Raw genomic sequence first — 16,993 nt, forward strand, 5'->3', positions numbered from 1 at the left:
GCATCACTGTGAACATAGCTAGTGGTGGTGATGGAATTCCAGCTGAACTTTTTCAAATCCTAAATGATTCTGCTGCTAAAGTGCTATACTCAGTATGCCAGCAAATTTGGAAAACTCAGCAGTGGCCACAGGACTGGAAAAGGTCAGTTTTCATTCTAATTCCAAAGACAATGCCAAAGAATGTTCAAACTACCTCACAATTGCACTCATCTCACATGCTAGCAAGGTAATGTTCAAAATCCTCCAAGTTAGGCTTCAGCAGTATGTGACCCAAGAACTTCCTGATGTTCAAGCTGGATTTAGAAAGGGCAGAGGAACCAGAGGTCAAGTTATCAACTTTTCTTAGATCATATAAAAAGCAAGAGAACTCCAGGAAAAAAATCTACTTCTGCTTCATTGACTATGCTAAAGCCTTTGACTCTGTGGGTCAGAATAAACTGTGGAAAATTCTTAAAGAGATGGAAATACGAGACCACCTTACCTGGCTCCCAAGAAGCCTGTATGCAGGTCAAGAAGCAACAGTTACGGAACAACAGATTGGTTCAAAATTGGGAAAGGAGTGCGCCAAGGCTGTATTCATCACTCTGCTTATTTAACTTATATGCAGAGTATATCATGTGAAATGCTGGGCTGAATGAAGCACAAGCTGGAATCAAAACTGCTGAAAGAAATACCAACACCTTCAGGTATTCAGATGATACCACTCTAATGGCAGAAAGTGAAGAGGAACTAAAGAGCCTCTTGATGAGGGTGAAAAAGGAGAGTGAAAAAGCTGGCTTAAAACTCAACACTCAAAAAGCTAAGATGGTGGATCCAGTCGCATCATTTCACGGCGCATAAATAGAGAAAAAGTGGAAATAGTGACAGACTTTATTTTCTTGGGCTCCAACATCACTGTGAACAGTGACTGCAGCCATGAAATTAAAAGACACTTGCTCCTTGGAAGAAAAACTATGACCAACCTAGACAGCATATTCAGAAACAGAGACATTGCTTTGCTGACAAAGGTCCTTGTAATCAAGAGGTATAGTTTTTTCAGTAGTCACATGTGGATGTGAGAGTTGGACCATAAAGAAGGCTGAGCACCAAAAAATTGATACTTTCAAGCTGTGGTGCTGGAGAAGACTTGAGAGTTCCTTGGACAACAAGGAGATCAAACCCAGTCATCCCTAAAGGAAATCAAAACCAAATACTCATTGGAAGGACTGATGCTGAAGCTGAAGCTCCAATACATAGGCCCCCTGATGCAAAGAGCTGACTCATTGGAAAAGACCCTGATGCTCGGAAAGATTGAGGGCAGGAGGAGAAGGATACAACAGAGGATGAGATGGTTGGATGGCATCACCGACTCAGTGGACTTGAGTTTGAGCAAGCACTGGGAGATAGGGAAGGATAGGAAAGCTGGGGTGCTGCAGTCCATGGGGTCACAAAGCGTTGGATATGAGTTAGTGACTGAACAACAATGCAGATTCATTGGAGTCAGTGGTATTACAGTGATACGGTCTTAACATGTAGTTGAATTGGACAATGATAAAGTCCTAGAATTCTACCTATAGCACTTAATTTTAACATCGATGTCAGTCACAGCTAAGATGGTTTTATAGGGGCAAGGATCCTAGAAAATGAAGAATGTCCAGAAGGAAGACTCACTTTGCAAATTATTTTTGGGTGATCTCTTTGGGGAACTTACTAACATCTTTGTAGGTATCTGTAGATCTATATTCTTAATTATGAATGTGGTTGATTGCCCTTGTACCACAATACCTTCTATTTAAATATTTTAAAAATAAAATAATGATAAAGTAAAAAGAAATCTCAGTAATAGAAATGGTAGATATAAATGATTACCATTAGGGCTTTTAAAAAAATAATAAGAGACAATGAAAATTTTCTTAATTGTTAATATTTTATTCTGTGTACTACAGAACCTTCAGATCTTACTATATTTTAAATATCTTTTTATTAACAGAAATCCCTGCCACTGAACCCCCACAGCTGCCTGGTAGATGCCCTGAGACAGAGCACTCAGCATGGATTCCTTTCCACGGTCACTGCTACTATATTGAATCTTCATTTACAAGGAACTGGGGCCAGGCTTCTCTGGAATGTCTTCGAATGGGTAAGTGGCATATTTACTGTCAGGAAATTCTGCGATCATATACTCTAGATTACCATGATAATAGTACCCCTGCATGTTAAAACCTAAGGAACGTAAGAATATCTTGTCTTTTTTGTCTTAATAATTCATATTGTAACAGAAATGTTAACCTCATGCCCCTTAAATGCAATTTCTAACATTATAGCCTCAAAAGATTAAAGAATTCTGGTGTGGAAAGCAATGATTTGCTGAAGAAGTCTTTCTTACTTTCTGCCCTAGATATTAAATCACTGGGATTATAATTCAGAGTGTTGGATTCACCTTTTATCACTAATCAGCTCAGGCTTCACAAGTGCACAGGAGCCATTTTGCTTTGCCATGAATAGAGAAGCATTTAGATCTGGTTATCTTATTTGTGAATAAATATGAAAGAAAATACAAGACATGACAGAAGTGGAAAGTTTCCCTTCTGATATAAAAATATTAAATAAAGTGAATTTTCAGGGTACATTAACAAATCTACTTACTGTAAGCCCAATAAATATTTTACTGAATTATTTTGCTACTGAAGTTTGTTTATGCCCTAAGTCAGGGCTCTTTTTTCAACAGTGGTGAGCAAGGGTTAAGTTCTCATATTCTTCTTGTTCTTTCAAAAGTCAGCCTGGAGTTTTTACTATTTCTTTTTGCTTTTATGTTTAGTTTTTTCCTTCAGTTTTATTGAGGTGTAGTGGACATAAAATTATAATACATTTGAGGTATACAAGGTGATGATTTGATACATGTGTTTGCTGGGAAAGGATTCCTAACATCAAGTTAACACAACCATCATATCACATATTTTACTTTTTTTTCCTTTTTTGGTAAGAATACTTAATTTCTAATCTCTTATATCATACAGTAGTAACTATAGTCACTATATTATACAGATCCCAAGACCTTATTTATCATATAACTGAAGGTTTGTACCCTGTTTCTCCCACACCCTAAGCCCCTCACAACCACCATTCTACTCTGTTTCTATGAGTTTGACTTGTATTTAATTCCACATATAAGTAATACCATATAGTACTTGTTTGTCTCTGGCTTACTTCCTTAAAATAATGCCCACCAGGTAGATCCATGCTGCTGCAAATGGCAGGATTTCCTTCTTTCTTGAAGACTGCATAATATTCCATTGTATATACACACTGCCTTTCCTTAACCATTCATCTGTTGATGGACATTTAGGTTGTTTCCATATCTTGGCTATTGTTAATAATGCTGCAGTAAACAGGGAGTGCAGATATCTTTCCAAAATGCTGATTTCATTTCCTTTGAATATAGACTGAGAAGTGGGAGTGCTGATAGTTATATCTTTAATTTTTTGAGGAACCCCCATGTTATTCCAATTTATATTCACACTAACCAGGTTTTCTCTTCTCCTCATCCTCTCCAGCATTTGTTATCTCTTATCTTTTTAATAATAGCTAGCCTAAGCAAGTGTGGGGGTGATAGCTCATTGTGGTTTTGATTTGTACTTCGCTGATGATTAATGATGTTGCACAACTTTTCATGTACTTTTTAGTCATTTGAAAGTCTCCTATGGGGGGGAAAATGTCTATTCATGTTCTAAACCCATTTTAAAAATTGAGTTATTTGGTTTTTTGCCATTGAGTTGTTTAAGTTGTATATTTTACATATTAAACCAATATTAGGACATGTGGTTTGCAAAATTTTTGTCCCATTCAGTAAGTAATATTTTAATTTTGCTGATGGTTTCCTTTGCTATACAGAAGCGTTTTAGGTTGGTGTTGTGCCATTTGTTTATTTTTGCTTTTTATTTTTGCCTTTGTTGTTAGTGTCAAATACAAAAAAATCATCACCAAAGTTAATGTCAAGGAGCTTATTGCCTATATTTTCTTCCATGATTTCAGGTCTTATATCCAAGTCTTTAATAATTTTGAGTTGATTTTCCTGTGCAGTGTTAGCAGTGGTCCAGTATTATTCTATTTCACGTGACTGTCAGTTTTCTCAATACTACTTGCATGGAATAATTTTTTTTAATCCCTTCACTTTAAGCCTATGTACGTCCCAAAGTTGAAATGCATCTATTGTAGACAGCATATAGTTGGGTCTTTTTCTTTTTATTCCTCTTCTCTTTTAATCTATTAGGCCACTCTGTGTTTTTTGACTGGAGAATTTAGTCCATTTACATTTCCAGCAATAATTGGTAGGCATGGACTTAATATTGCCATTTTGTTAATTGTTTCTGTCTGTCTTGGCCTTCCTTTTTTCCTTTCTTCCTCTGTTCATTTCCTTTGTGATTTGATGGTTTCTATAATGATATTCTTAGATTTGTTTCCTTTTGTATATGTACTATAGGTTTTGTTGTGTGGTTATTATGAACCTTATATGAAACATTATAGTTATAGTAGTGTATTTAAAGCTGGTAACAACTTAACTTTGAATATATGCAAGCACTCTCTATTTCTACATTCCCCCACCTGTTATATTTTTGATGTCACAATTACATATTTTTATGTTGTGTATACATTAACAAATTATTGTATTTACAGTTATTTTTAATACTTTGTATTTTAACCTTTATACTAGCATTACAGATGATTTACCTACCACCACTATATCAGAATTCTGGATTTTCCTACATTTTTACCTTAACCATTGAGTTTTATATTTTCAAATATTTTCATATTATTAATTAGAGTCCTTTCACATAAACTTGAAGAATTCCCATTGACATTTAATATAAATAAAAGTTGTTCAGTTGTACTCCAGGCCAGAATACTGGAGTGGGTAGCCTTTCCCTTCTCCAGGGGATCTTCCCAACCCAGGGTTCAAACCCAGGTCTCCCTCATTACAGGCAGATTCTTTACCAGCTGAGCCATAAGGGAAGCCCAAGAATACTGGAGTGGGTAGCCTATCCCTTTTCCAGCAGATCTTTCCACCCAGAAATTGAACCAGGGTCTCCTGCATTGCAAGCGGATTCTTTTACCAACTGAGCCATGGGAAACAGTGGAAACAGTGTCAGACTTTATTTTTGGGGACTCCAAAATCACTGCAGATGGTGACTGCAGCCATGAAATTAAAAGACGCTTTCTCCTTGGAAGAAAAGTTATGACCAGCCTAGATAGCATATTCAAAAGCAGAGACATTACTTTGCCGACTAAGGTCCATCTAGTCAAGGCTATGGTTTTTCCAGTGGTCATGTATGAATGTGAGAGTTGGACTGTGAAGACGGCTGAGCGCCGAAGAATTGATGCGTTTGAACTGTGGTGTTGGAGAAGGCTCTTGAGAGTCCCTTGGACTGCAAGGAGATCCAACCAGTCCATTCTGAAGGAGATCAGCCCTGGGATTTCCTTGGAAGGAACGATGCTAAAGCTGAAGCTCCAGTACTTGGGCCACCTCATGCGAAGAGTTGACTCATTGGAAAAGACTCTGATGCTGGGAGGGATTGGGGGCAGGAGGAGAAGGGGACGACAGAGGTTGAGATGGCTGGATGGCATCACTGACTTGATGGACGTGAGTCTGAGTGAACTCCGGGAGTTGGTGATGGACGGGGAGGCCTGGCGTGCTGCGATTCATGGGGTCGCAAAGAGTCGGACATGACTGAGCGACTGAACTGAACTGAACTGAGCTATCAGGACAAAAATAAGGCTATCAGGGAAAAAATCTATTGGTGATGAACTCTTTCCAGTTTTATTTGTCTGGAAAATTTTTTATCTCTCATTTAATTCTGAATGACAGTTTTTCTAGGTGGAGTATTCTTGGTTGGAAGCTTTTGTCTCCAAGCACTTTAAATACAATCTTTTCACTCCCTCTGGACAAAGTTTCTGCAAAATTCCAGCAAAGTTTATGCTGGAAAATTTCTTCATAGTCTTGCAGGGGTTGCCTTATGTGTAAAAGGTTGCTTTTGTTTAACTGTTTTTAAGAATCACTCTTTGTCTTTAAAATGAAAATGAAAGTGAAGTCGCTCAGTTGTGTCAGATTCTATGACCCTATGGACTATAGCCTATCAGGCTCCTCCGTCCATGAGATTTTCCAGGCAAGAGTGCTGGAGTGGATTGCCATTTTTGACAATTTAATTGTAATGTGTCTCAGTGTTGGTCTCTTTCAGTTCAGTTCAGTTCAGTCACTCAGTCGTGTCCAACTCTTTGCGACCCCATGAATTGCAGCACGCCAGGCCTCCCTGTCCATCACCAACTCCTGGAGTTTACCCAAACTCACATCCATCGAGTGAGTGATGCCATCCAGCCATCTCATCCTCTATTTTCCTCTTTTCCTCCTGCCCCCAATCCCTCCCAGCATCAGAGTCTTTTCCAATGAGTCAACTCTTTGTATGAGGTGGCCAAAGTATTGGAGTTTCAGCTTTAGCATCAGTCCTTCCAATGAACACCCAGGACTGATCTCCTTTAGGATGGACAGGTTGGATCTCCTTGCAGTCCAAAGGACGCTCAAGAGTCTTCTCCAATACCACAGTTCAAAAGCATCGATTCTTCAGCGCTCAGCCTTCTTCACAGTCCACCTCTCACATTCATACATGACCACTGGAAAAACCATAGCCTTGACTAGACGGACCTTAGTCGGCAAAGTAATGTCTCTGCTTTTGAATATGCTATCTAGGTTGGTCATAACTTTTCTTCCAAGGAGTAAGCATCTTTTAATTTCATGGCTGCAGTCACCATCTGCAGTGATTTTGGAGCCCCCCAAAATAAATTCTGACACTGTTTCCACTATTTTGCCATCTATTTCCCATGAAGTGATGGAACCACTTGCCATGATATTCGTTTTCTGAATGTTGAGCTTTAAGCCAGCTTTTTCACTCTCCTCCTTCACTTTCATCAATAGGCTTTTTAGTTCCTCTTCACTTTCTGCCATAAAGGTGGTGTCATCTCCATATCTGAGGTTATTGATATTTCTCCCAGCAATCTTGATTCCAGCTTGTGCTTCTTCCAGCCCAGCATTTCTCATGGTGCACTCTGCATATAAGTTAAATAAACAGGGTGACAATATACAGCCTTGATGTACTCCTTTTCCTATTTGGAACCAGTCTTTTGTTCCATGTCCGGTTCTAACTGTTGCTTCCTGACCTTCATATAGGTTTCTCAAGAGGCAGGTCAGGTGGTCTGGTATTCCCATCTCTTTCAGAATTTTCTACAGTTTATTGTGATCCACACAGTCAAAGGCTTTGGCATAGTCAATAAAGCAGAAATAGATGTTTTTCTGAAACTCTCTTGCTTTTTTCATGATGCAATGGATGTTGGCAATTTGATCTCTGGTTCCTCTGCCTTTTCTAAAACCAGCTTGAACATCTGGAAGCTCACGGTTCACGTACTGTTGAAGCCGGGCTTGGAGAATTTTGAACATTACTTTACTAGAATGTGAGATGAGTGCAATTGTGCGGTAGTTTGAGCATTCTTTTGCATTGCCTTTCTTTGGGATTGGAATGAAAACGGACCTTTTCCAGTCCTGTGGCCACTACTGAGTTTTCCAAATTTGCTGGCATATTGAGTATAGCACTTTCACAGCATCATCTTTTAGGATTTGAAGTAGCTCAACTGGAATTCCATCACCTCCACTAGCTTTGTTGGTAGTGATGCTTTCTAAGGCCCACTTGACTTCACATTCCAGGATGTCTGGCTCTAGGTGAGTGATTACCTGGGTCATGAAGAATTTCTTTTGTACAGTTCTGTGTATTCTTGCCACCTCTTCTTAATATCTTCTGCTTCTGTTAGGTCCGTACAATTTCTGTCCTTTATTGAGCCCATCTTTGCATGAAATGTTCCCTTGGTATCTCTGATTTTCTTGAAGGGATCTCTAATCTTTCCCATTCTGTTATTTTCCTCTATTTCTTTGCACTGATCACTGAGGAAGGCTTTCTTATCTGTCCTTCCTATTCTTTAGAACTCTGCATTCAGATGCTTACATCTTTCTGTTTCTCCTTTGCTTTTCACTTCGCTTCTTTTCACAGCTATCTGTAAGGCCTCCCCAGACAGCCATTTTGCTTTTTTGCATTTCTTTTCCATGGGGATGGTCTTGATCCCTGTCTCCTATACAGTGTCATGAACCTCCATCCATAGTTCATCAGGCACTCTATCTATCAGATCTAGTCCCTTAAATCTATTTCTCACTTCCACTGTATAATCATAAGTGATTTGATTTAGGTCATACCTGAATGGCCTAGTGGTTTTCCCTACTTTCTTCAATTTAAGTCTGTATTTGACAATAATCTCTTTAGATTCACTGTATTTGGTACTCCTTATGGTTCCTGGATCTAGATGTCTGTTTCTTTCTCCAAGGTTAGGGCAATTATCAGCCATTGTGCTGTGCTGTGCTAAGTTGCTTCAGTTGTGCCCGACTCTTTGTGACCCTGTGGACCATAGCCCACCAGCTCCTCTGTCCATGGGATTCTCCAGGCAAGAATACAGGTGTGGGTTGCCATGCACTTGTCCTGGGAAGGACCATTGGGAAGCTTTTGGTCCATCATTTCTCAAGTACTCTTTACGCCTCTTTATCTCACTCCTCTCCTAGGACTCCCATTATTCAGACTGGATAATCACAAGCTTGTTGATTATTTCTTTTACTTAATCAAATTCAGTTTTTGGCTTCTCCAGTGAAGTTTTCCTTTAAATTATTATAATGTTTAACTCTAGGATTTTATTTTTAAAATAATTTCTATCTTTTTGTTAATAGTCTCTATTTAGTGAGGAATTATTTCATACTTTCTTTTAGTTCTTTAGACACTTTCCCCTTTAAGTTCTTTAAGCATCTTTAACATAGCTGATTCCAAAAGTCTTTGTCCAGTAAGCCAAAGATGTGACTTGTTCAGGAAAAATTTGTATTGGCTGCTTCTTTTCTTGGTATGGGTCATATTTTCATGTTTCTTTGAATTTTTTGTAATTTTCATTGAAAAATATGTATTTAAAATAATAAAATAAGCAACGTTGGAAATAAGTTTATTTCCACTCTACAGGGTTTGATTTTGTTGCTGTTTGTTGTTCCCTTGTTTAGTAATTTTCCCTCATAAATTCTATAAAGTATGTATTCTTTTTCATGCACAGTTACTGAATTCTCTGCCTAGTTAGTTTAGTGGTCAGCTAGTGATGTGAACAAATTTCCTTAGTGCCTAGAACAAATAAGTTTTCTGGGTTTTACTGAGGGGCTCTGTCTGAAGACATGTCTTCACCATTCATACATGAAGTTTAAAACTCTACCTTAGCCTTCACTTCCTGCTTGTGCAGACCGTCAAGGTCAGCCAGAGGTGAAAATGTAGAGACTTTTCAGATCTTTCATGGGCATGCATGTAGTCCCGTGCATGTACACACTCCAGTGCGTGTCTGTGGCCTTCTAGATGCCCAGGAATAGGTCGGTGCTTCTTAAAGTTCCCTATGGACATTTTACTCCACAGTCTTTCCTTTTAGCTTTTTGGTTAGCTTATTGTTTCCCTAAAATGTTATCACTGCTTCAGGCAGCTATACTGTCAGGCTATTGCCACTGTTAATTTTTGACAAATTCCCCCAAGGAAAATGCTGGATGAGCTCTGAGTTAGTTCAAATTAAGGCAGGTTCTGCCAAGTGAGGTTTTCCAGGGAACTGTCAGAGATCAAATAATGGAAATTCTTTGAGATTGCGGCTTGGAAAGAACCCCAATCCCATTCTGACTTTCCCAGTGTCTTCTTGGTCTCTGGTCTTCAGTGTGATTTTGAGGCTTTGGGCTTTTAAGGCAATCACAGAGCTAGGGATAAGGCTGTGGGATTAGGACAAGTTAAAACATCATGAAGCTCACTTTCCTTACTGAGAGTCAGTCATTTTTCTTGAATAAATACTTCCTGGACTGTTACAAGCTGTTGGTTAACTCAGTGTTCTGAAGAAGTTGATTTGAAAAAAATTTAGTGTTCTTCTTGCTTTTGTAGGGGAGAGGATTTTCAAGGGTTCTTACTCTGCCATTCATTATGATGTCACTTGAAACCTCCTTTTTTAAATTAAATGTTTTTTTTTTTTTATGTTGCTAAGTAGTTTTTTTTTTTTAATTCTTGGCAGTGGATATGTAGAAACTTTGCTTTCAACTGTAGATAACTATGTTTTCCTGTAAATAAAATGAATGATTCACATTCATCAAAATATATCCCATATATATTAAAATGGCTATCATCTATGAAATATATTTTAAAATAAAATATGAAATGATGCAATGAAAATAGTCAGCAAGGTCCCAGTAATGTGGGATGCCGGCATGTGGTTAGGTATAGGGCGAGATTCAGATGCCTGGATCATGCCATGACTTTGCCCTCCACTATCATTAAGATCTTGAAAGATCTTACCTTCTGGAATTTTAGATTCCTTATCTGTAAAATGGAGTAACAGTAGTACTAACTTAATAAGGTAGTTGTAAAATTTTAGTGAGATCATGTTTGTAAAGCCCAAAGCAAAATATCTGGTAGAAATAGCTTAAATATAGTTTAAGTTGTTATTATTTAAAAATCTATAATTTTACGATAAAACACAGTCCTGGCCCTGAAGCAATCTTTGACCAGGTATGTTAGATGCTGTAGTATCCAAGCAGCCTTTCTGTTTCCTGTCTTCTTTTTGTACAGTCCTATACATAACAGCTGGATTAATACTTTTATAGTGCATGCATCATTCTGCTGCCTAAAAATCTAAGTGTTTTTTAGTCACCACATTACCCTAAATACCAGTCTCCTGCCATCTGAGGTGAGACCTAACCCAGGGCTTTTTTCACCCATTGACCAGATTCATCCAGCCAAACAGCTATCTATCAATGCTATTCATTTACCCCAATAGATTGCCTTATCTACCTACCTACCTACCTACCTACCTACCTTTCTATCTATTTCATATCTTATTACTATAAACCAGACATGAATTCCATGCATCTGTGAACCACCTCTGTGCTTCCCTGTCTTTTTTTAAATTATTCTTCCTAGCCTCAGAATTATTTTCTATTCTTTCTACTTGAAATCTCATGCTCCCTAATATTTTAAAATTCTGTTTCTTGCATGCTTCCTTAAATAGCTTCCCCTAAAACAAATCTTCTCCCTGTTTGACATGTCAGTACCTTTTTATACTTATTTTTTTTCTAATACATTTCTCTATATGCTCAACTCATTCCTACTCACTGAACCATAACCTTCTTAATGTATTCTGTGTTCTACTCATCTTTGTATATCCTGCAGTGAGTTGTCCAGTGGTTGTACACAAATGATGCCTAAAAAAATCACATTTTCAGAATGGAAACAAATTCATAGAAGACAAATGTTCACTCTTTGAAATTCTTGCCCTTAAGTGGAGATAGTGGGATGATTTTTATTGCTCTTAATATCAACACAATCATTATAAAAATGTTTTCAACTACTTAAATATATTGCCATCTTGTTTATTCTTTTGTACTTTGTAGGTTCCTCTCTGGTTACCATTGAAAGTGCTGCTGAATTGAGTTTCCTGTCATATCGAGTTGAGCCACTTCAAAGCAAAACCAATTTTTGGATAGGATTGTACAGAAATGTTGAAGGTAATTTTTCCACCATGATTTTTGAATCATGAATATTTCAAAATGTTGAAATATTTCAAAATGTTTCAAAACAAGTTTTCAGTTCTAGAAAATCTTGCTTTAATTAATGATTAATTTGTGAAACATTTGAAAATTCAAACTCATAGTTTCATTTGAGATAAGAACTGAATATTTAAGTGACTCACACATTAGGCTATCTTGAAAGTTGCTAAAAGGAGTATCCACTGTTGCTAAGTTAAAGAAGTTTTAAAAAATATTTTCTATCTTTTGCTATTAAAAAATTAGGGGGAGATAACTTTACATATGTATACTAATTAGGAATAAATTTTTAACTGAAGCTACATAAGAAATATAATTCTCAGTTTCCTTTCCTCTATTAATTAATTATTATTATCTTGCCTATTAAAACTCAAGTATAAATAGCTATTGATTGTGGTATAAATTAACATGCTTAGAAATTTCACATGAATAAGTTGAATTTAATTTAAGGGGGATTATTTTTAACTTGTAATTTTTTTTGGCTTCCTCTGATAATCAGGAATGTGGCTGTGGATAAACAACAACCCAGTCTCCTTTGTCAACTGGAAAACAGGTGATCCCTCTGGTGAAAGAACTGATTGTGTCACTTTATATGCATCTTCTGGATTATGGAGTAATATTCACTGTTCCTCCTACAAAGGATACATTTGTAAAAGACCAAAAAGTAAGTAAGAATTTGTCCTATGGTACATATGTTTCTAGGCTCCCTTTTCTTGCAAATATGAACATGTTAGTTGTGGAATTATAATGTGATTACAGGTTCCTTATAAACTCCCCCTCTTTATAAGCAAGAAATCTAGTCTGCCATGATGATTAGTTCTGTCTGTTGCTTTGAGTGAGCACAAAACTTCCTGCTTAATTGAAGTAATAATTTTGGTATATCAATACACATGTGATGAAATATCCATGCACACAGATTTGTGAGGTTGGGAGAAGTTTGGAGATCTAGCCTTATGGTATATGAGAAAAAGAGATAAAATACGTACCTTGACCAAACAAGAAGTGGACAGTGGGGAGGAATGAGAATGTATTAAGAAATAAATCATGTAAAGCCAATTAAGTTTCCTCCTGAGGTTGAACAGCAGGCCATGTTAAGACAGGGATTGGAGGAATTAATAGTATTATGTGCCCATGATATGATATTATCTGGATGTTCACAGTAGTTTTATGCCATTCTACTTCACATAGTATTTTTACCAAGAGATAAAATTAATTAGATGATAGATTTAAATAAATGAACTAAATAAAGTAATACTCCATCCCCAGTGGTTTTATTATTTTGTTGTTGTTGTTCAGTTGCTAGGTTGTGTTTGAGTCCTTGTGACCCCATGGACTGTAGCATGCCAGGCTTCTCTGTCCTCCACTGTCTCCCAGAATTTGCTGAAATTCATTTCCACTGAGTCGATGATGCTAGTTCTTCATTCTTTGACAACTCTGTTCTAAGATACTGTACCTTTTGGTGCAGTGTTGGATTCTTATTTTATTTTTCATTCAAATGCCTTGTAATATCTTATGTTTCAGTGAGCCATTTTCAAAACCACTAGCCTAGAATACATTGTTTTATGGGTAGATTGGGTAAATTTTTGTGGTGTAAGTGGCTCAAATGTAACTGGGTTTTTTTTTTTTTTCCTGTTTTCAGATCTTCCAGTCTATTTAAACTCACCATGCAGCTGTAGGTTGCAGTTATAGGAAGATAGATAGCTAAAACCTGTATATATACATACAGATTTTATCTATCTGCCCATCTATCTGATTATTGTCTATATATATCGTATATCACCATAAATCAAACATGAATAATTTGATGTATTTGTAAACCAAATAATGCTCACTATCTACATGCAATTATCATGGGTCTTTATAACTATTTAATTATTTTGTTATTTTACAAACAGTTGTTGATGCTGAACCTACACATACATTAATTACAACAAAAGGTAAGATCATCATGAACTTTTAAGTTCCGTATTAGCAATACATTGATACAGTGGGTTTGCTTTAAAAACCATAATTTTCCCTTCCTACACCCATTCCACTCTCAGTCAAATAGCTTGAGTGACTCTAGCCTTTGTTGTTAGGGCACTGATCACTCTTGAATGATACTCTAGAAAAGCCGGTCTTGGAATCAGTTTGGTGTTTTTATCCTAGGTCTTGTTGTTGTTGTTGTTGAGTCACTCAGTTGTGTCCGACTCTTTATGCCCACATGGACTGTAGCCTGCCAGGGGATTCTCCATGGGATTCTGTCCATGGGATTCTCCAGGCAAGAACTCTAGGTCTTACTGAGGACACTAATTGCTTTGTTACACTAATTGCCCTATGAGAACCCAGGGAAGCAGTTTCTCTTAGGAATCCCTATGATTTCTTTGTTTTCTTTTTTTGAGCAATATTTAAAATTTTAGTTTTATTGACAGTTTGAATGAGGAACTGCCCTCTTTCACTTATGTTGTTTGCTGCTAAAAAAAGTAAAAGTGAGATGTGTGGCTTGCCTGCAGCTCTCTGAACTTCCTACATGCTGTTAACTAATACTCATGTGTTCAAATTTCCACTATTCATTTTCTTTTTTCCCTAATTTTCCCCCTTGGTTGTTATTATTATCATTGCTTTTACTATTCCACTTATCTTCATATGATGTATGTGTAAGCAGCCTTCAATTATTTTTAAAAGATATAAATATTTTAAAATATTATACTAGCTTACTGCTGCATAGATACATGGAATACGTTTGCAACTGAATAGTCATCCAAACATTTGAATTAATCATCCATGGAATTCTACATTCATGCCCTAAATTTCTGTTTGGCAAATGTCACTGGACAGGAAATCCATGCATTTTAGTTTTTCTAAGACAGTTGTACTGTTCTCCATGGCACTCTTCTCTCTGCCTCTCTCTCCACTTAACTTTTTTCTAATATATTTACTTGTTTATAGCTGATCCAAGGAAGATGGAACCTTCTAAACCGTCTAGCAGTGCGACAGGAGTAGTAGTCATCGTGGTCCTCCTGATTATACTGGGTGCTGGCTTCGCTGTGTACTTCTTTTATAAGAAAAGACGTGTGCATTTGCCTCGAGAGGATGCTTTTGAGAACACTCTGTATTTTAACAGTGGATCAAGTCCAGGAACTAATGATACGAAAGATCTCATGGGCAACATTGAACAGAATGAACATGCGGCCATCTAGTATCATGGCATGATTTAGGTATATTTGAATTTCATAAAATTATAACTAAAATGGTAAGGTCTTTTGTTCAATGTGATTATTTCCTTTCAAATTATAATAGTACTGTACTACACTGGCCTGTCTTTTTTCCTTTGCCAAGTGGAAGAAATAAGTGCTCCTTTTTAAGCCTGGCAAGATATTTTCACAAAAGAGGGATAATGACATTGACTACTATGTTTAAGAAGATCTTAGGTGAATATACAGCATTAGTGTATAGCTCGTGTCAACTGCATTCAAATTCAAGAACCCCAGAAACAACCAGCTAAGCATTCTGAAATCATTTAAGGAGATTCCAAAGACTTATTACCCATGAAATAGTTATTTGATAATTAGAAGACCATTTTAAAAGTCAAGTACATATAACCTCAGGTGACACAAAAATTTAGTCACCTTTTTCCTTATACCCATCTTGATTTTTTTAATTCCAGTTATTCAGAATTGTATTTGTACATGTGCAGAAAGAAAAAGGCAGCTGAGAATCTTGTCTGCCCCAAGCAAGATTTTCCAGGCTGAACATTACAAATGTGTTCTTTGTCCTGTTTTATGTATATCAGGAATGCAAAGATTTGAAATTAAAATGTAAATTTGCATAACCAGATGTATTTAGATAATGTGAAATAAACATCAAAGACAAGGTGTATTTTTAATAGGTTTGTATTTTGGTGATCTTAGTAAGTGTAAATTTTCTTTTAACTGTGATTTATTTGTCCATTTACTTTACATTTTACTTGGAAAATTAATGATATTATCAGTAGAAGAATTTTTAAAATTAAGCTCTTAATGTATTTGGAAAATATAGATTGCTAAAACACTGCGCATAGAATTGTTTTTTTGCTGTAATGACTTGGCCTATTTCCCTGGATCTTTCCCCTGTAACACTGGCTGATCTCAGAACGCAACAGTTGAAGGCATTGTTCCCTAATTGGGAATTAGGTTTCTAAGTATCTTTTCCTCACTTTAGCAATTCCTCTCTGCTCAAAAACTTTTCCTCAGATGAAGCTTTGTGTACACTGTGAAATATATTAGAGGTGTCACATCTACCCTGGTATCATATTTCCAATTCATCCTTGCCTTTCCCAAGGGGTTACTCACAAGCAGAAGCTCCTTACCTGAACAGGGATCTCAAATTGTTTGCAAAATGTTGTCTCCATTTGTGTTTATGCCTTTTTTTTTTTTTTTCTGGGAAGAAAATAGCTAGCTTTTCAAGAAAGTCCATAACTCAGAAAGACTAACAGGACTTCCCTAGGTCCTTCCCAGGTCCAGTGGTTTAGACTTTGAGCTCCTAATGCAGGGGGCCCGAGTTTGATCCCTGGTAAGGAAACCAGATCTTGCATGGTGCAACTAAAGATCCCATGTGCTGCAGCCAAAAAAAAAAAAAGAGAGAGAGAGACTAAGAAGCAGCATATTGGTTAGGAGGTAGGATGGAGTTTGCAATACCCCAACTTAATGGGGTTGTAAGAGGTGGGCAATTGTGAGAAAGCTTTCTGGGAACAAACAACTTTCTCTCATGCCTCGGACAGTAGAAAACAACTTGCTTTTACTTTCTTGGTAAGAACAAAGCATGTTCCATTTGAGGACGTTCCAATGGAAATAGTGGCTACAGTGTCATGGCAGTGTGTGGTTAATTATACTGAAAAAACTGTATATGTGCATTTTTTTTCTTTCAAGATACAAGAGAAACGAAAGAATTAGAAATATGGAAGAGAAGAAATATAAGAGTGAGCATGATTTACAAATTCTTTACACAAGTCATTTTCTTTAGAACTCAGAGCTACATTTTCACAGAAAGTATTTTGGACTTCAGACTTTTGTCTCATACTTAAATGTCTTATCAGTCTGTATTCAGTAGGATGCTGAATACACCTCGCATTATCCACTCAAACATACAATCAAATAGATGTCATCTGTATCTATATATGTACTCAAACTCAGTAACATATTAAGCATATGGGGGGCAGGGTAGAGAAATTTTATAAAATGGAGAAGAGCAGTTTTGTTCTGTTTGCTTTTTACATTTATTTTTGGTTTTGGTGGTTGTAGTCCATTTGTTTTTGTTTTTTTAAAACCAGAAATTCTTTCTGGGGATTAAATGTTTAAGTGCTCTCCACACTGG

The 16,993-nt window shown here is 36.9% G+C and overlaps 1 protein-coding gene across 1 annotated transcript in view; it reads left to right on the forward strand.

The window, feature by feature from the left end:
• The window catches only part of MRC1 (mannose receptor, C type 1), a 112,387-nt gene extending 96,467 nt beyond the window's left edge, over nucleotides 1-15,920 (forward strand). Inside the window, exons 26-30 of the mRNA XM_005687981.3 lie at nucleotides 1,970-2,119; nucleotides 11,510-11,623; nucleotides 12,162-12,326; nucleotides 13,558-13,599; nucleotides 14,591-15,920. Coding sequence (XP_005688038.1) covers nucleotides 1,970-2,119; nucleotides 11,510-11,623; nucleotides 12,162-12,326; nucleotides 13,558-13,599; nucleotides 14,591-14,841 — 722 coding nt within the window. The 3' untranslated portion in view covers nucleotides 14,842-15,920. The remainder of the gene's footprint in view (nucleotides 1-1,969; nucleotides 2,120-11,509; nucleotides 11,624-12,161; nucleotides 12,327-13,557; nucleotides 13,600-14,590) is intronic.

This window comes from Capra hircus, chromosome 13 (assembly GCF_001704415.2).
Source record: "Capra hircus breed San Clemente chromosome 13, ASM170441v1, whole genome shotgun sequence".
Lineage (NCBI taxonomy): Eukaryota > Metazoa > Chordata > Mammalia > Artiodactyla > Bovidae > Capra > Capra hircus.